Below are 20,156 nucleotides of genomic sequence, written 5' to 3'. Positions count from 1 at the left end.
TCACTCTGCGGTCCAGCTCTCCCCAAACCATCTCGATTGGGTTCAGGTCTGGTGACTGTGGAGGCCAGGTCATCTGGCGTAGCACCCCATCACTCTCCTCCTTAGTCAAATAGCCCTTACACAGCCTGGAGGTGTGTTTAGGGTCATTGTCCTGTTGAAAAATAAATGATGGTCCAACTAAACACAAACCGGATGGAATAGCATGCCGCTGCAAGATGCTGTGGTAGCCATGCTGGTTCAGTATGCCTTCAATTTTGAATAAATCCCCAACAGTGTCACCAGCAAAGCACCCCCGCACCATCACACCTCCTCCTCCATGCTTCACGGTGGGAACCAGGCATGTAGAGTCCATCCGTTCACTTTTTCTGCGTCGCACAAAGACACGGTGGTTGGAACCAAAGATCTCAAATTTGGACTCATCAGACCAAAGCACACATTTCCACTGGTCTAATGTCCATTCCTTGTGTTCTTTAGCCCAAACAAGTCTCTTCTGCTTGTTGCCTGTACTTAGCAGTGGTTTCCTAGCTGCTATTTTACCATGAAGGCCTGCTGCACAAAGTCTCCTCTTAACAGTTGTTGAAGAGATGTCTGCTGCTAGAACTCTGTGTGGCATTGCCCTGGTCTCTAATCTGAGCTGCTGTTAACCTGCGATTTCTGAGGCTGGTGACTCGGATAAACTTATCCTCAGAAGCAGAGGTGACTCTTGGTCTTCCTTTCCTGGGGCGGTCCTCTTGTGAGCCAGTTTCTTTGTAGCGCTTGATGGTTTTTGCAACTGCACTTGGGGACACTTTCAAAGTTTTCCCAATTTTTCAGACTGACTGACCTTCATTTCTTAAAGTAATGATGGCCACTCGTTTTTCTTTACTTAGCTGCTTTTTTCTTGCCATAATACAAATTCTAAGTAAAGAAAAGCGAGTGGCCATCATTACTTTAAGAAATGAAGGTCAGTCAGTGCAAAAAATTGGGAAAACTTTGAATGTGTCCCCAAGTGCAGTTGCAAAAACCATCAAGCGCTACAAAGAAACTGGCTCACATGAGGAACGCCCCAGGAAAGGAAGACCAAGAGTCACCTCTGCTTCTGAGGATAAGTTTACCCGAGTCACCAGCCTCAGAAATCGCAGGTTAACAGCAGCTCAGATTAGAGAACAGGTCAATGACACACAGAGCAGACACATCTCTTCAACAGCCGTTAAGAGGAGACTTTGTGCAGCAGGCCTTCATGGTAAAATAGCTGCTAGGAAGCCACTGCTAAAGACAGGCAACAAGCAGAAGAGACTTGTTTTGGCTAAAGAACACAAGGAATGGACATTAGACCAGTGGAAATCTGTGCTTTGGTCTGATGAGTCCAAATTTGAGATCTTTGGTTCCAACCACCGTGTGTTTGTGCGACGCAGAAAAGGTGAACGGATGGACTCTTCATGCCTGGTTCCCACCGTGAAGCATGGAGGAGGAGGTTTGATGATGTGGGGGTGCTTTCCTGGTGGCACTGTTGGGGATTTATTCAAAATTGAAGGCATACTGAACCAGCATGGCTACCACAGCATCTTGCATCGGCATGCTATTCCATCCGGTTTGCGTTTAGTTGGACCATCATTTATTTTTCAACAGGACAATGACCCCAAACACACCTCCAGGCTGTGTAAGGGCTATTGGACCAAGACGGAGAGTGATGGGGTGCTACGCCAGATGACCTGGCCTCCAGTCACCAGACCTGAACCCAATCGAGATGGTTTGGGGTGAGCTGGATCGCAGAGTGAAGGCAAAAGGGCCAACAAGTGCTAAGCATCTCTGGGAACTCCTTCAAGATTGTTGGAAGACCATTTCCGGTGACTACCTCTTGAAGCTCATCAAGAGAATGCAAGTGTGTGCAAAGCAGTCATCAAAGCAAAAGGTGGCTACTTTGAAGAACCTAGAATATAAGACATATTTTCAGTAGTTTCACACTTTTTTGTTAAGTATATAATTCCACATGTGTTAATCATAGTTTTGATGCCTTCAGTGTGAATGTGCAATTTTCAAAGTCATGAAAATACAGAAAAATCTTTAAATGAGAAGGTGTGTCCAAACTTTTGGTCTGTACTGTGTATATATATATATATGTAATATATATATATATATATATATATATAATGTGTGTGTATATATGTATATATATATGTGTGTATGTATATATATATATATATATATATATATATATATATATATATATATGCATATACAGTACAGACCAAAAGTTTGGACACACCTTCTCATTTAAAGATTTTTCTGTATTTTCATGACTATGAAAATTGTACATTCACACTGAAGGCAACAAAACTATGAATTAACACATGTTGAATTATATACTTAGCAAAAAAATGTGAAACAACTGAAAATATGTCTTATATTCTAGGTTCTTCAAAATAGCCACATTTTGCTTTGATGACTGCTTTGCACACTCTTGGCATTCTCTTGATCAGCTTCAAGAGGTAGTCACCGGAAATGGTTTTCACTTCACAGGTGTGCCCTGTCAGGTTTAATAAGTGGGATTTCTTGCCTTATAAATGGGGTTGGGACCATCAGTTGTGTTGTGCAGAAGTCTGGTGGATACACAGCTCATAGTCCTACCGAATAGGCTGTTAGAATTTGTATTATGGCAAGAAAAAAGCAGCTAAGTAAAGAAAAACGAGTGGCCATCATTACTTTAAGAAATGAAGGTCAGTCAGTCCGAAAAATTGGGCAAACTTTGAATGTGTCCCCAAGTGCAGTTGCAAAAACCATCAAGCGCTACAAAGAAACTGGCTTACATGAGGACCGCCCCAGGAAAGGAAGACCAAGAGTCACCTCTGCTTCTGAGGATAAATTTATCCGAGTCACCAGCCTCAGAAATCGCAGGTTAACAGCAGCTCAGATTAGAGACCAGGTCAATGCCACACAGAGTTCTAGCAGGAGACACATCTCTACAACAACTGTTAAGAGGAGACTTTGTGCAGCAGGCCTTCATGGTAAAATAGCTGCTAGGAAACCACTGCTAAGGACAGGCAACAAGCAGAAGAGACTTGTTTGGGCTAAAGAACACAAGGAATGGACATTAGACCAGTGGAAATCTGTACTTTGGTCTGATGAGTCCAAATCTGAGATCTTTGGTTCCAATCACCGTGTATTTGTGCGACGCAGAAACGGTGAACGGATGGACTCTACATGCCTGGTTCCCACCGTGAAGCCTGGAGGAGGAGGTGTGATGGTGTGGGGGTGCTTTGCTGTTGGGGATTTATTCAAAATTGAAGGCATACTGAACCAGCATGGCTACCACAGCATCTTGCAGCGGCATGCTATTCCATCCGGTTTGCGTTTATTTGGATCATCATTTTTTTTTCAACAGGACAATGACCCCAAACACACCTCCAGGCTGTATAAGGGCTATTTGACCAAGGAGAGTGATGGGGTGCTAAGCCAGATGACCTGGCCTCCACAGTCACCAGACCTGAACCCAATCGAGATGGTTTGGGGTGAGCTGGACCGCAGAGTGAAGGCAAAAGGGCCAACAAGTGCTAAGCATCTCTGGGAACTCCTTCAAGATTATTGGAAGACCATTTCCGGTGACTACCTCTTGAAGCTCATCAAGAGAATGCCAAGAGTGTGCAAAGCAGTCATCAAAGCAAAAGGTGGCTACTTTGAAGAACCTAGAATATAAGACATATTTTCAGTTGTTTCACACTTTTTTGTTAAGTATATAATTCCACATGTGTTAATTCATAGTTTTGATGCCTTCAGTGTGAATGTACAATTTTCATAGTCATGAAAATACAGAAAAATCTTTAAATGAGAAGGTGTGTCCAAACTTTTGGTCTGTACTGTATATATAAATACATATACACACATATATATATATATATATATATATATATATATATGCATTTTTTTTTTTTTATTGTTTTGTTTTCTTGTATCAGTTACAAGACAGTGTAACTATATTTTCCATTGTATGATTGTAGATGTCTGTAAGTAATGTTTACTCTATTTTGTGTGCATCAGAGCACTGACTTCTGGGTTTTGTTTTTTAAGAAACTTATTCTGTCAGAAACATCCATCTTCGATGTCCTTCCAAATTTCTTCTACCACAGCAACCAGGTGGTCAGAATGGCTGCATTAGAGGTAAATGTTTTTCATATCCTTGGCTATAGTATTCAAGGTGTAGTGTATTAAACGCAAAGTAAAGTGGTATTTAACCAAAATGCAAGTTTTTAGAAGTACTATCTGATTCATGGAGCTTTGCGAGAAGGGAGTAAAGTAAGTGTAGGGCAGGGTTGCCAACCTAGTTTTTTCTGGACAACTTGACCAAACTTCAAGGATCATCCTTGATGAAGACCCACAGCCTTGAATTGCAAAGCCCCAGAGCCTAAAAAGGTTAACCATGTGTTAAAAAAAAGTAGTCGACTCTTGTATGTAGAAAAAAAAAAACACAATTGTCACCTGTTCTTTCCCCCACTGCCCCAGTGCCAAAGCTGTGTCTCCATTGTAGCAGTGATGATGTGCCATACTAAAAGTTCCTTTACACAAACCCAATAGAAAGAAGAAAGTGGGTTGGCACTACATTTTCCGTAGTGGTGCTAGTAGAGAAATAGCAGTAGATAAAATATAATCCCGGCACTCACATAATTGATGAAAGCCTGGGATGGGCTGAAACATCTAAGATTTGGATTTCCATATGTGCTTTAAATGAACTTCAATGCATGTAAGTGTCAGGATTTTATTTTATATATCCTTTACACCACACGTGTCAACCTCTGGCCCATGGGCCAAATCTGGCCTGCAGGGTGGTTTTATTTGGCCCTCGACACCAGAACCACCACCCCTATGTGGGGCCATTATTCTGTATTGAGGACTGTGTGGGGCCCATTATACTGTATGGAGGACTTTGTGGGGCCCATTATACTGTATACTGGATGGCCCGCGACTTTGTCCAAGTTTTTCATTTTGGCCCTCTAAGCGATTGAGTTTGACATCCCTGCTTTACACGAACCACCCAGCAGCATTAACCCCTTAACGCCCAATGACGAACACTGCACGGCATGAGCGGGTGTAAGTTAATGCTCATTGCCGTGCAGTGTCCGTCATGGCTTTAAACTGTCACAGCGTAAACACGCTGTGACAGTTAAGTGCCGACAGCTGAGCGACACGAGAAGGGGTGCAGGGATCCATGCCGGTGAAATTCTAATGCCCCCCCCTCTTTTCTGAGCGCCACTGTGTGTCTAAACCACATTTAGCATCCATATGTGTTTGGCAGGGGTATAATTTCCAAAATGAGGTCACTTGAGAGGGGATTCTGATCTTCTAGCACTTAGGGGCTCTCTATATGGAGTCCGCAAACTATTCTAGGAAAATCTGCGCTCAAGGAGGCAAATAGCTCTCCGTCCCTCCTGAATGTCGCAGTGTGGCTAAGCAGTACTGTACAACCACATATGAGGTATCGCCACATTTAGCAGAAATTATGGCACAAGTTTTGGTGCCAGTTTTATCCATTATCCCCATTTGAAAATGTAAAATCTGGGACTAAAACAAATTTTTTTGCGATAAAAATGTAATTATTTTTTCTTCACCGCCCAATTGAATAAAATTCTGTGACACACCTGTGGTGTCAATATGATCACTGCCCCCTAGATGAGTTCATTGAGAGGTGTAGTTTGTAAAATGGGGTCACTTACGGGGAATTCTGCTGTTATGGCACCTCAGGGGATCTCCTAGTGGGTCATGGCACCCCCAAAAGATAACCATAAAATCTGCACAATAATAGTGCGCCTTTCCTTCTGACCTTTTCACTATGCCTCAAAAGTAGTTCCCAATTACATGTAGGGTATTGGTGTACTCAGAAGAAATTGCACAACAAAATGAGATGTCAATTTTCTCCTGTTACCCTTGTAAAAATAAAAAATTTGGGGCTGAAAGAAAATTTTTGTGGAAAAAAATTGATTTTTTTATTTTCATGGCTCGACGTTATAAACTTCTGTGAAGCACCTGGTGGTTCAAAGTGCTCACCACACATGTAGATAAGTTCATTGAGGGGTCTAGTTTCCAAAATGGGGTCATTTGTGGGGGGTCTCTACTTTTTAGGTACATCAGAGGCTCTCTAAATGCGAAACAGTGTCCGCTCTTAATTCCAGCCAATTTTGCGTTCAAAAAGTCAAATGGTCCTCCTTCCCTTCCAAACCCTGCCGTGCGCTCAAACAGTGGTTTTCCCCCACATATGGGGTATCCGTGAACTCAAGAGAAATTGCACAACAACTTTTGGTATTCATTTTCTCCTGCTACCCTTGTGAAAATAAAAAATTGAGGCTAAAAGTTAATTCTTGCTGAAAAAGTTAGATTTTTTTATTTTCATGGCTCTATGTTATAAACACCTGGGGGTTTAAAGTGCTCACCACACATCTAGATAAGTTTATTGAGGGGTCTAATTTCCAAAATGGTGTCACTTGTGGGGGGTTTCCACTGTTTAGGCACATCAGGAGCTCTCCAAATGCGACATGGCGTCCGCTAATTATTCCAGCAAATTTTGAATTCAAAAAGTCAAATGGCGCTCCTTCCCTTCTGTGCTCTGCCGTGTGCCCAAACAGTGGTTATCTCCCACATATGGGTTATCGACATGCTCAGGAGAAATTGAACAATACATTTTGGGGTCCATTTTTATCTGTTACCCTTGTGAAAATAAAAAAAAATGGGTCTAAATTAAATTTTTTGTGAAAAAAAGTAAAATTTTAATTTTATTCTTCCTCATTGCTTCAGTTTATGTGAAGCACCTGAAGGGTTAATAAACTTCTTGAATGTAGTTTTGAGCTCCTTGAGGGGTGCAGTTTTCATAATGGTGTCACTTTTGGGTATTTTCTGTCATAAAGGCCCCTCAAAATCACTTCAAATGTGATGTGGTCCCTAAAAAAAATGGTTTTGTAAATTTTGTTGGAAAAATGAGAAATCGCTGGCCAACTTTTAACCCTTATAACTTCCTAACAAAAAAAATTTTGGTTCCAAAATTGTGCTGATGTAAAGTAGACATGTGGGAAATGTTATTTATTAACTATTTTGTGTGACATATCTCTCTGATTTAACCGCTTCGCGGCGGCCCACTGTAGATAAACGTCGGCGCTTGCTGGGCTCTGTGCAGCGCCGACGTTTAAAACGGTGGGTGGTCCCGCAGCACTCAGGACCCCCAGGGTCCTGCAAGCTCTGCGATTCCGGTGCAGAGCGTTAGCTCTGACAGGGGACATCATCGGGACCTGATTGGATCAGGTCCCAATGATGTTAACCCTTTGCTATGTTCTATATGCCGCGATCTATAGTGATCGCGGCATATAGAAGATAGACAGAGGAGAGGGGGTCGTCTTGCTTACCTCTCCGACGACCCCTGATACCTTCCAGGACCTGGCGTTGCTATGGCAGCTGGAGGTCACATGACTGCCTCCAGATCTGCCATATATGGTGTCCTGCCAGGCTCAGCCTGCAGCTGAAGCCTGGCAGGACACACTGACTGTGAAACAGTCAGCAAATATCTCATGTAATGTAATACATGTCTATTACATTACATGAGATCATTGATCAGAAAAATAAAAATTAATGTCCCATGCAGGGACTAAGTAAAAATGTAAAAAAAATGTTTTTAAACTGTTAAAAAAAAAATCACAAAATAAATAAAAATAAATAAATAAAATATTAAGCCAATAAATCCGTATATTTATGCAAAACCAAAAAAAGTACACATATTTGGTATCGCCGCGTCCGAAACAACCCGATCTATAAAACTGTCACACTAATTAACTCCTTCTGTGCACACCGTAATAAAAATAAAAAAAACGGAGCAAAAAAATATGCTTTTTCATCATATCGCCAAACAAAAAGTGGTGGTAAATGCGATCAGAAAGCAAAATGGAAATAAAAATGGTACCGCTGAAAACGTCATCTTGTTCTGCAAAAAAAAAGCCGCCATACAGCTCCATCAGCCGAAAAATAAAAAAGTTATAGCGCTCAGAATAAAGCAATGCAAAAAAAAATTTTTTCTATAAAATTGTTTTATACAGTAAGTGTAGTATCGCTGTAAATGTACTGACCCGAAGAATAGCGTTGCCTGATCACTTTAACCACACGCAGAACGGCATAAAAAAAACCTCAAAAAACAATTCCTGAATTGTTGGTTTTTGTTAATTTTACCTCCTAAAAAACGGAATAGAAAGCGATCAAAAAATGTCACGTACCCAAAAATGGTACCAATAAAAATGTCAACTCGTCCCGCAAAAAAACAAGCCGTCACATGACTCTGTCGGCCGAAATATGGAAAAATTATAGCTCTCAAAAAATGGCGATGCAAAAACTAGATTTTGCAAAAAAAAGCGTCTCTTAGTGTGTGACAGCTGTCAATCATAAAAACCCGATATAAATCTGGTATCTCTGTAAGCGCACCGACCCGAAGAATAAAGTAATCTCATCACTTATACCGCACGAGGAACGTCGGAAAAAATAAATAAAACCAATTCTTCACCTGCTACTGATTTGTTTATTATGTCTCCCAAAGAACGCAGTAAGGCTCTGCTCACATTTATCCTGCGCTCTGCGCTGAGCGCTTACACCAGAGTTTCCGTGTAAATCTCTGAAATACGTGAATCAGCCCATGACGGAAGATTCCCTGTAATGAGGCAGATATAGGCTACTGTGGATGCCGTCTGGCCTGTGATCCCACGGTGTCATTTGTTTTAGGCGTGCATAAAAGTGCGGTTGGCCACAGTTTTGTGCACTTCCGAAAAAAAGGACACCACTAAACAGAGGCCAGACAGAGTCCAGAGTAACTCTGCTGCCTCATTACAGTGAATGGATCCTGCAGGGGTTTCATCTGAATTACATCACTTGGAAATTTAGATGGAAACCCAGATGTAAGTGCTCAGCCTAGAGCGCCGGATAAATGTTACGTAAAATGTTCCCAATAAAAGCTTCAACTCAGTCCTCAAAAAAAGCTAGTCCCCACTCAGGCCCGTCATCTGTTAAAAATATTCCAAGTTACTGGTAGCAGAAAGGCTCTGGAAAAGTGAAATGGCCCTTGCCCCCCAAAAGAAATTCAGAAAATTTTGTGCTCCCAAATCCAAATGCCTATTCTACAATAATTTGTTCTCCAATTGTCAAATAGCGCTCCGTCCCCCCCAGTTCTCGCCGTATGGCTGAGCGGTACGATACAGCCACATATGGGGTATTGCCACTTTTAGAAGAAATTGTGTGACACATTTCGGCACCATTTTTACCCATTGCCCTATGTGAAAATGTAAAATCTGAGGGTAAAACATTTTTTTGTGGTAAAAATATAATTATGCTTTTTTCACTGCCCAATGGTATAAATTTAAAAATTAAATACTCCCTACTTCCCTAGATGAATTCCTTGAGAGGTGTAGTTTACAAAATGGGGTCACTTGTGGGGATTTCTGCTGTTTCGGCATGTCAGCGACTCTTCAAATGTGACATGGTGTCTGCAACCTATCCCTGCCAACATAGCGCTCCTTTCTCTTCCGAACCCTGCCGTACACCAAAGCAGTGGTTTTCCCCCACATAAGGGGTATCGGCGTACTCAGGAGAAATTGCACAACAAATTTCATGGTGCAATTTCTCCTGTTACCCTTATGATAATGCAAAATTAGGGAATGAAAAACATTTTTTTGTGGGAAAAATGTGAAAATCCTGTTTTTACAGCTCAATATTATAAACTTCTGTGAAGCACCTTGGGGTTCAAGGTGCTCACCACACATCTAGATAAGTTCCCTAAGGGGTCTAGTTTCCAAAATGGTGTCACTTGTGGGGGGTTTCCACTGTTTAGGCAATATCAGGGGCTCCCCAAATGCAACATGGCGTCCGCTAATTATTCAAACAAATTTTACATTCAAAAAGTCAAATGGCGCTCCTTCCCTTTCAAACCCTGCCGTGCGCCCAAACAGTGGTTTTCCCCCACATATGTGGTATCAGCGTGTTCAGAAGAAATTGCACAACAAATTTCATGGTGCAATTTATCCTATTACCCTTATGATAATGCAAAATTAAGGGATGAAAAACGTTTTTGTGGGAAAAATGTGAAAATTTTCTTTTTACAGCTCAATATTATAAACTTCTGTGAAGCACCTTGGGGTTCAAGGTGCTCACCACACATCTAGATAAGTTCCCTAAGGGGTCTAGTTTCCAAAATGGTGTCACTTGTGGGGGGTTTCCACTGTTTAGGCACATCAGGGGCTCCCCAAATGCACCATGGCGTCCGCTAATTATTCAAACAAATTTTACATTCAAAAAGTCAAATGGCGCTCCTTCCCTTTCAAACCCTACCGTGCGCCCAAACAGTGGTTTTCCCTCACATATGTGGTATCAGCGTGTTCAGAAGAAATTGCACAACAAATTTCATGGTGCAATTTATCCTATTACCCTTATGATAATGCAAAATTTAGAGATGAAAAACGTTTTTGTGGGAAAAATGTGAAAATTTTCTTTTTACAGCTCAATATTATAAACTTCTGTGAAGCACCTTGGGGTTCAAGGTGCTCACCACACATCTAGATAAGTTCCCTAAGGGGTCTAGTTTCCAAAATGGTGTCACTTGTGGGGGGTTTCCACTGTTTAGGAACATCAGGAGCTCTTCAAACGCAACATGGCGTCTGCTAATTATTCAAACAAATTTTACATTCAAAAAGTCTAATGGCGCTCCTTCCCTTCCGAACCCTGCAGTGCGCCCAAACAGTGGTTTTCCCTCACATATGGGGTATCAGCGTGCTCAAGAGAAATTGCACAAAAAAATTTGGGGTCCATTTTTTCCTGTTACCCCTGCGAAAATAAAAAAAATTGGGTCTAAAATAACATTTTTGTGAAAAAAGTTAAATGTTCATTTTTTTCTTCCACATTCCAAAAATTCCTGTGAAGCACCTGAAGGGTTAATAAAGTTCTTGAATGTGGTTTTGAGCACCTTGAGGGGTGCCGTTTTTAGAATGGTGTCACTTTTGGGTATTTTCTGTCATAAAGACCCCTCAAAGTGACTTCAAATATGATGTGGTCCCTAAAAAAATGGTTTTGTAAATTTTGTTGGAAAAATTAGAAATCGCTGGTCAACTTTTAACCCTTATAGCTCCCTAGCAAAAAAAAAATTTTGGTTCCAAAATTGTGCTGATGTAAAGTAGACATGTGGGAAATGTTATTTATTAACTATTTTGTGTGACATATTTCTCTGATTTAAGGGCATGAAAATTCAAAGTTTGAAAATTGCAAAATTTTCAAAATTTTCGCCAAATTTCAGATTTTTTTCACAAATAAACGCAAGTTATATGGAAGAAATTTTACTACTATCATGAAGTACAATATGTCACGAAAAAACAATCTCAGAATCATGGGGATCCGTTGAAGCGTTCCAGAGTAATTACCTCATAAAGTGACAGTGGTCAGAATTGAAAAAATTGGCCTGGTCACGAAGGCAAAAACAGGCTCTGGTGCGAAGTGGTTAAGGGCATGAAAATTTAAAGTTTGAAAATTGCAATATTTTCAAAATTTTCACCAAATTTCCATTTTTTTCACAAATAAACGCAAGTCATATTGAAGAAATGTTACCACTATCATGAAGTACAATATGTCACGAAAAAACATTCTCAGAATCAGTGGGATCCGTTGAAGCATTCTAAAGTTATTACCTCATAAAGTGACAGTGGTCAGAATTCATAAATTTGGCCTGGCCATTAACCTACAAAGTGGCTCGGTCCTTAAGGGGTTTAACAAACTCCGATCAGTAAATATTTACCGATCAGCGGTAATTTAATAGCCTGTTTACACACAGTTAACCATGCTCACTGAATGATCTGTAATAGATCACTTAATGCCCATAGACTGCCATTGTCTCTGCAGCTTGAGTGTTTTTTATACAGGACAATGAACTTTTGTACAGCACAAAAGATAATTTCACCTGATGAACAAGCATTTTGCTCATTCATCAGGTGATTTTCAGCCAGTTTACTCTGCAATATAATTGTTAAATAGCATTCTTGGGAATACTCCTTCACGATTATCTTCCAGTCTAAATTGACTTTTTATGTCGTTGTCGCTTCTGCCATGTAAACTGAACTTGTGTAATTCGAAAGGATTTAGAGCTCCAGGGGAATTAACAGGTGAATTTTTTTTCTTGGACAGTATATATCATACATTTACAATATAAATCATACTCCTTGAGGGATGAAAACCCGAGCTCACGGTTTGCACTGTGCATGGCATTTGCAGTTGATGGAGTATTTTTCACCTATCAGAAAGTCAGCAAAAAAAATGATTTTTTTTTTCTGAGGACCTGTCTTCATATTGATGGATAGTTGTCAGCAGAGTTGGGTAGTCTCCTCATGTATAGAGTAAGGTACTGAGAATTACACCCAATCATCAGTAGCATAGCCCCCTGCACATCGGTGATAGAAGGCCGAGAGCTGGTACCATAGATATTGCCTGAAAAATACAGCTTTCTACCATGTTAGCCAGTAGAAGAAAATATTCAAAATTGAGAGTCCTAAATCGTTGATACCCTTTATAATATTAGTCATTGTTACCTTGTACTGCTGAAGAGAGTTGTCTCCGACCCCGGTGGATCTAGGCTAATAAGAGTTCGGCTGCTCTGAATGGTTTGGAGAAAGACTGGCACGGTAAGCAAGTAGCTCCGGCTTCTAGGATTGGGTAGAAATGAAGACTCCTCCTAGTTCTTCCTTCTCCGTCCTCCTATGTTTGTACTTCATGTGGCAGCTGTGTTAGTGCACACGCACTAAACAGGGAAAAAAAAATAGTCACTCAAAGTTTTTTCCGAAATGTTTGTAGATTTACAGATGGTTTGCAACCCAGGTGTAGGAGACAATTTCATGATGTACCGTATTTTTCGGACTATAAGACGCACCGGACCATAAGACGCACCTAGGTTTTAGAGGAGGAAAATAAAAAAATAAAAATTTAAGCAAAAAATGTGGTCATGATGCACTTTTAAGAGGGAGGGGGTCTTCTGCTGACACTGGTATAGGGTAATGTCCCCCAATTCTGACAATATCCCCCATCCTGGTATATATGCTGCCCCCCCTTCCTTTTATGTGTGGTCCCCATCCCCATCCTGGTATGCCTGGCATCCCTCCATCCTGGTATCCATGGCACCCCTCATCCTTATCCTGGTATGCATGGCACCCCTCATACCTATCCTGATATGCATGGCACCCATCATTCCTGTCCTGGTATGCATGGCACCCCTAATCCCTGTCCTGGTATGCATGGCACCCCTAATCCCCATCAGGCTGCACATTAAAAAAAAAATAAACACTCCTACTCACCTTTCTTCTCTCTCCTCCAGCGCTGCGTCCGGTCTGCCTGCACTGATCTCTCCATGTGAGCCGCGCATGACGTCACTGCCATGCGCGGCTCACAAGGAGAGATCAGCTGCCGGAAGTCACTGCTCCCCACGCCGGGTCTGTGTGCGCGGGGAGCAGTGACTTCACTCTCCTTCATAGCCGGCACACAGCGGAGCCACGCTGCTGCTGCTGCCGGCTATCTCCTGTGCCCGCTCATTAAAGGGCATGAATATTCACCCCCTCCCCATGCCCATGGGCGTGGAGAGAGGTTGAATATTCATGCCTTTAACAGCAGGCACAGGAGATAGCCGGCAGCAGCAGCAGCTACACTGTATACCGCTATTAAGGAGCATGAATATTCAGTGCTCCCCACGCCCCTTGGGCGTGGGGAGCAGTGAATATTCATTTTCTTTAGCAGCAGGGACAGTGTAGGCTGCAGCGGGCGGCTGCTGCCTCCTGTGCCCCGCTCCTCCACCAATACCGCTCCCCCCACACAACACATAAATATACCCCCCCCCCCCAACATTCGGACCATAAGACGCACCCCCCATTTTCCTCCAAAATTTTGGAGGAAACAAGTGCGTCTTATGGTCCAAAAAATACGGTATTCAGTAGATCACTAGTGCTATTTCTTAGCTCTGTACTTGGAGGATGGAGCCTTAGTGATAAAACGGCAGTGATCGTTATTGCTATAATTAACAGGATACTTTTCCTTTTGGTTCCTCTTCCCTTTTCTATATTGCCAATATCTTGTGCAGCAATCATAGTGGCCAGATGTTATTAGTTTTATTTCCTAAATACCTTTTAGGATATGTGTCTCTGTATGTAAATTACAGATTGTACTCTAGAAAAAAAAATATAAGACTCTATGCGCTTTATTAGCTTTATTTACTCTTAGGCAAAAATTGTTTAATCCTAGTGAGAGGGGTCTGCAATACCGTACCCTTTACTTCCTTCTGGATGATGCCTGCTGCAGGACCAGAAGGATGGATAGCTCGATAGATAGTCGTTGGAAACACTTAGATTAAAACTGAGCTGGACTTTCAACATACTTTACATAAATCAAAAGTACGGGCTATTCTAAGAAACTTTGTAATGTACAGTACAGACCAAAAGTTTGGACACACCTCATTTAGAGATTTTTCTGTATTTTCATGACTTTGAAAATTGTACATTCACACTGAAGGCATCAAAATTATGAATTAACACATGTGGAATTATATACTTTACAAAAAAGTGTGAAACAACTGAAAATATGTCTTATATTCTAGGTTCTTCAAAGTAGCCACCTTTTGCTTTGATGACTGCTTTGCACACTCTTGGCATTCTCTTGATGAGCTTCAAGAGGTAGTCACCGGAAATGGTCTTCCAACAATCTTGAGTTCCCAGAGATGCTTAGCGCTTGTTGGCCCTTTTGCCTTCACTCTGCGATCCAGCTCACCCCAAACCATCTCAATTGGGTTCAGGTCTGGTGACTGGAGGCCAGGTCATCTGGCGTAGCACCCCATCACTCTCCGTCTTGGTCAAATAGCCCTTACACAGCCTGGAGGTGTGTTTGGGGTCATTGTCCTGTTGAAAAATAAATGATGGTCCAACTAAACGCAAACCGGATGGAATAGCATGCCGATGCAAGATGCTGTGGTAGCCATGCTGGTTCAGTATGCCTTCAATTTTGAATAAATCCCCAACAGTGTCACCAGCAAAGCACCCCCACACCATCACACCTCCTCCTCCATGCTTCACGGTGGGAACCAGGCATGTAGAGTCCATCCGTTCACCTTTTCTGCGTCGCACAAAGACACGGTGGTTGGAACCAAAGATCTCAAATTTGGACTCATCAGACCAAGACACAGATTTCCACTAATCTAATGTCCATTCCTTGTGTTCTTTAGCCCAAACAAGTCTCTTCTGCTTGTTGCCTGTCCTTAGCAGTGGTTTCCTAGCAGCTATTTTACCATGAAGGCCTGCTGCACAAAGTCTCCTCTTAACAGTTGTTGAATAGATGTGTCTGCTGCTAGAAGTCTGTATGGCATTGACCTGGTCTCTAATCTGAGCTGCTGTTAACCTGTGATTTCTGAGGCTGGTGAATCGGATAAACTTATCCTCAGAAGCAAAGGTGACTCTTGGTCTTCCTTTCTATGTGAGCCAGTTTCTTTGTAGCACTTAATGGTTTTTGCAACTGCACTTGGGGACACATTCAAAGTTTGCCCAATTTTTCGGACTGACTGACCTTCATTTCTTAAAGTAATGATGGCCACTCGTTTTTGTTTACTTAGCTGCTTTTTTCTTGCCATAATACAAATTCTAACAGTCTTATTCAGTAGGACTATCAGCTGTGTATCCACCAGACTTCTGCACAACACATCTGATGGTCCCAACCCCATTTATGAAACAAGAAATCCCACTTATTAAACCTGACAGGGCACACCTGTGAAGTGAAAACCATTTCCGGTGACTACCTCTTGAAGCTCATCAAGAGAATGCCAAGAGTGTGCAAAGCAGTCCTCAAAGCAAAAGGTGACTACTTTGAAGAACCTAGAATATAAGACATATTTTCAGTTGTTTCACACTTTTTTGTTAAGTATATAATTCCACATGTGTTAATTCATAGTTTTGATGCCTTCAGTGTGAATGTACAATTTTCATAGTCATGAAAATACAGAAAAATCTTTAAATGAGAAGGTGTGTCCAAACTTTTGGTCTGTACTGTATGTTAGCTAAAAAGTGAATGAAGAGCGGGCAATGCCATCTCTGTGCTGTGCTCCACCAAAATGGACACAGACTACATAGCCCTGGTTATTCCTCATGTACATACACAGGACACCTTATTCTGAATAGTTACTTGAAAGCAGTTACCCTTTAATAAAAATACTGTACATTTAGAAAATTTGCATGATGAACACTATACAACTTCACAAATGGTAATGATGCATTTTAACTGACATACAATCAATTTTTAACAACAAGGGATTTTTGTAGTATTTCTTTCATAAGCATCTGCCAGTAATTGGTATGATTGCATGTCAAAGTGTAAATTCTAACAATCATTGAAAACAAGTCATAACTTGTTATCACCAGACACCCCTTTATCAGATATGCACAGGATAGGTAATGATTTGTTGATCGGTGGGGTTCTGACCGTCAGACTCACACTGATTGGCATAATGGGTGCCTTTATCCCCCGTAGAATGGAGCGCATGCTCCACTGCAGCTCCATTCATTTCCTATTGGGCTGCTGATTGCTGCTTTTTCCGCTGTTAGGCTTTAAAAAATCATAAACGGAAACCCGTCGTCACATACAGGATGTCATTGAAAGGTAACACCTCTATATACAGTAAATAATTCTGAATCCATAATTCGCAATAGGGGTTGTCACCCCCACCTTTCCTCTGGACTTTGTCCATACAGAGCCTGGCCATAAAATATTTCTGTAGACGTCAATGAGTTAGAACCAGTCTGTTGATGCTATGTCCATGTGGCTGCTAAAGAGAACAGGGAGTGCGAGTCTATTTGGTTAAATGGCTAGCGTGAAATTGTAAGATGGCTGTCCTAACACATGGTTGTCTGTTTATTTTTATGTCATCTATAGATCCTCTGTGGAGCTTGTAAAAATGTACAGTATGAACCCTCTGCTGAAAAAGCCATATTATGATGTATGAGATATATTCTCAGTCACCGAAATTTCTGGCATGCGTGAACATATCTATATAGTCGAAATAGTTACATTGCTCCTTGTATGTATAGTAGAAGTATCTAGCGTAAGTGCTCCTGAGCAAAGAGGCAGAGTATGCAGGTGAAATAAGTATAGAACATTTTTATCGTAAACACTCTTGTTAGTCATGGTGGAATATTTTTGGGGTTTGCTGCGAGTCTGTCAATAGGATCCACCCTCCTAGACCATCTATATCGGCATGTAGGTGATAGGAAGCTGAATAACATGATACCTTGATATCTGTGATCCGATGTCTTATTCCACAGAAATCCATGTTTTCCTTATATGTAAATGAGCTGTTATGATCTATGGGCCGGACACTGATCTGCCTGAGAATCCGCGCCTAGAGCTATTTTTTTTAAATGAAAGGGGGAGTTACCATTGTAAGACATGTAGATCAGGAGAGCAGACTGTCAGTCACTTTATGTCTCAATTTGGTAACACCCTCTTTCATTTAAAATAAGCTGTGGTGGTGGAGACACATGCAGATCAGTGTCCGGTCCATAGATCATAATGGCTTATTTACATATTGAGGAAAAACGCGGATTACTCTTGAGTAAGACATCAGATCTCAGATATCAAGGTATCATGTTATTCAGCGTCCTATGACCTACATGCCCATATAGACGGCTTAGGAGGGTGAATCCTACTGACAGATTCCGCTTTAAAAAGTCTAATTTTCGCAGAGCTTTGTGCACACTTTGGGGGCTTGTACATGTAATGTTCTGTGCAGCTCCGAACCACGTGCTAAGTGATACAGTTTGTGATTTATTTGTATGCGCTGTGCAGCTTATAACCACTCTTGCCATCTGATCCCTGGTCTCAGCCTTGGCACCTTGCTGGGGATCCTCAGCCTTCTGTCATTTTGTTTTATACAATCGTTCTTTTGTCTTTCAGGTGTATGTACGGCGAGCATACATTGCCTATGAGCTGAATAGCGTACAGCATCGGCAGCTGAAGGACAACACCTGTGTAGTTGAATTTCAGTTTATGTTACCGACATCCCATCCAAACAGGTTAGTGCTTCCCCATATAAGAAGACTCTAAAAATATTAACATCGCTTCACGTCTGTGTTGGTGGTATAGTTTTCATCAGGTATTATCCTAAATTGTTGTCAAATTTCATATGCACATTTTCTGGTAACTGAGATTTAGTCAACTGATGGCAAGGTTGGTCACTTTACCCAGTTTACTTATTATAAGAGGTCTTCTCCTGATAATCTGTCGCTTGTCATGGGGATGAAGTGTTTGATGTCCCTGTTGCTCCACCACTAAAGCATGAATGTGCTGGGCTCTTCAGAGTAAGGCTAGGGTCACACAATCGTTTTTCTCTCATCTGAGAAAATCCGTCTGATTATAATAATCACAATCTGGTCAGAGTTTAATCAGAAGGTGATCAGAATGTATACAAATATCAAAAGACTGACCGTCCTTTCCAAAATAGAAAACAGGTGTGGACAGGTGCGTACTAAGAGTATCCATCTAACAAATAAAGTAGCACTCTGTAGATGATCAGAATGTCGTAAGATTTTCTCTGATGAGGAGAATTAAAAAAAGAAAAAGTTTCTCCATCTTTTTCATTCAGTCTGTTTATGAAAATCGGACCGCATTCAGATGTCATCCAAGTGCGGTCTGACATTTTCCACTGATCCGTAGACATGGGTAGGCAAGTGCCATCCGATTATCTGAGGCGAATTGTGCAAGCTGCAATTTTTTCCCTCTGAACAACTCAGTCCTAGGAAAAATGTAACATAGCCCCATAGAATAACATGGGGACTACAGCTAACATGCAGATGAGTGCTGATAGCACTCGTCTGATTTTTACGGTCGTGTGCACAAGCCCTAAGAGACATTGTTTGTAGCTAGTAGATAAATATCCTGCTTGACTTCTATAGGTGAAACAAGTTGAAAACACTTTTTTCACCTGTAGAAGATGTGTGGCCAAAAACTACATTGCAAACCTGCTGAAGTACTGCACTGTAAACATCAATGCAAAATTACATTGGGCTTGTTTGAATATAGTTTGGACCCAATTCATCAAAGTATTTTTTCCAGAGTTCTGATATATAACACCTTGAAAAAACACTGCAAAATATTTTCTCAAATTTGAGTTGCACCAACCTTTTTCGACTTTTTGCACTTTCACACCAGTCCCGAGCAGATCTGCAAAAGTGGGCTGAACAGGGCGTGGCGCAGCCGGCCCAAGAAAGTTTTCAAAAGTTATGACACTTTAGTGGTGTAGTTTACACCAGAAAAGTACTCCAGTTCCTGACTGGAGTTACATGTCTGGTGAGGCGAATGGAGGCACATGCCAGTGATAAGATGTGTCTAATTCATTAAGTGTGCCAATTAATGAATTAGGCACATGTTATTCCTGCACGCCCATCATTAATAATGAATGAATCGGGGCCCTTATCTGTTGTTTTCCGGCAAGTCAAACCTTTGTATGATCTGATTGGCAGACTGTAGTATTTACAGAACTATTAAATATAATTACAGCCCGGAAAAAGATCTGGAATTATTTTAAAACCTACAAGAATTTTCCTACACCATACTTATCTCCCCAAAATATCATAAAGTGCTGCTGATAAAGAAGCACAGAGCGTTTTAAAAGTGGCTATGGTTGAGCAGATGTACCTTATTTCATACTTCTCCTTCTTCCCTAGCTGTGATGTGCACAATGAGAGTGATTATTGGAGCACTTCCAATGGCGGCACTCTTGATGGCCGTAGAGTGGCTGATAATGATTAGCCCCTTAATGACTTTTGTGTGCCTCTTTCTTGATGGCTTCGTGTTTCCCCTTTGCTATTATGCAATAATAATCTGTACACGTAGTAAACGGCTCCGATTCATATACATAAGACAGTCATTTATCAAACAGTGCAGACTTGGTGCCTGTATGCCTAGCATAAATATATACATACATATATTCATCGTAGACACAAATTGTGCCCTTTCCACCTCTCGGACAGTAAATCTGAAGCGTCATAATTACTGGTGGTCATATTGGCTGCTCATGTGAAAGCCACATCTCTGCATTAGCTAAAGCAGTGCTCCAATGCTTTTCTGTTTGAGGAAAGAGGCTAATATGTTACCCTCAGCTGCTGTAA

General features: G+C 41.3%; 1 protein-coding gene across 2 annotated transcripts in view; it reads left to right on the top strand.

Annotated features, from left to right (window-relative positions):
- Window positions 1-20,156, top strand: part of ACACA (acetyl-CoA carboxylase alpha) — a 486,736-nt gene that overhangs the window by 138,626 nt on the left and 327,954 nt on the right. For both annotated transcript variants that reach the window (XM_073666704.1, XM_073666703.1), the window contains exons 28-29: window positions 4,045-4,134; window positions 17,944-18,062. In XM_073666704.1, coding sequence (XP_073522805.1) covers window positions 4,045-4,134; window positions 17,944-18,062 — 209 coding nt within the window. The remainder of the gene's footprint in view (window positions 1-4,044; window positions 4,135-17,943; window positions 18,063-20,156) is intronic.

Source organism: Phyllobates terribilis, unplaced genomic scaffold, assembly GCF_046119375.1.
Source record: "Phyllobates terribilis strain yellow unplaced genomic scaffold, ASM4611937v1 Scaffold_2__4_contigs__length_985480577, whole genome shotgun sequence".
NCBI classification, from domain to species: Eukaryota; Metazoa; Chordata; class Amphibia; order Anura; family Dendrobatidae; genus Phyllobates; species Phyllobates terribilis.
This window is presented reverse-complemented; position numbering and strand designations above follow the sequence as displayed.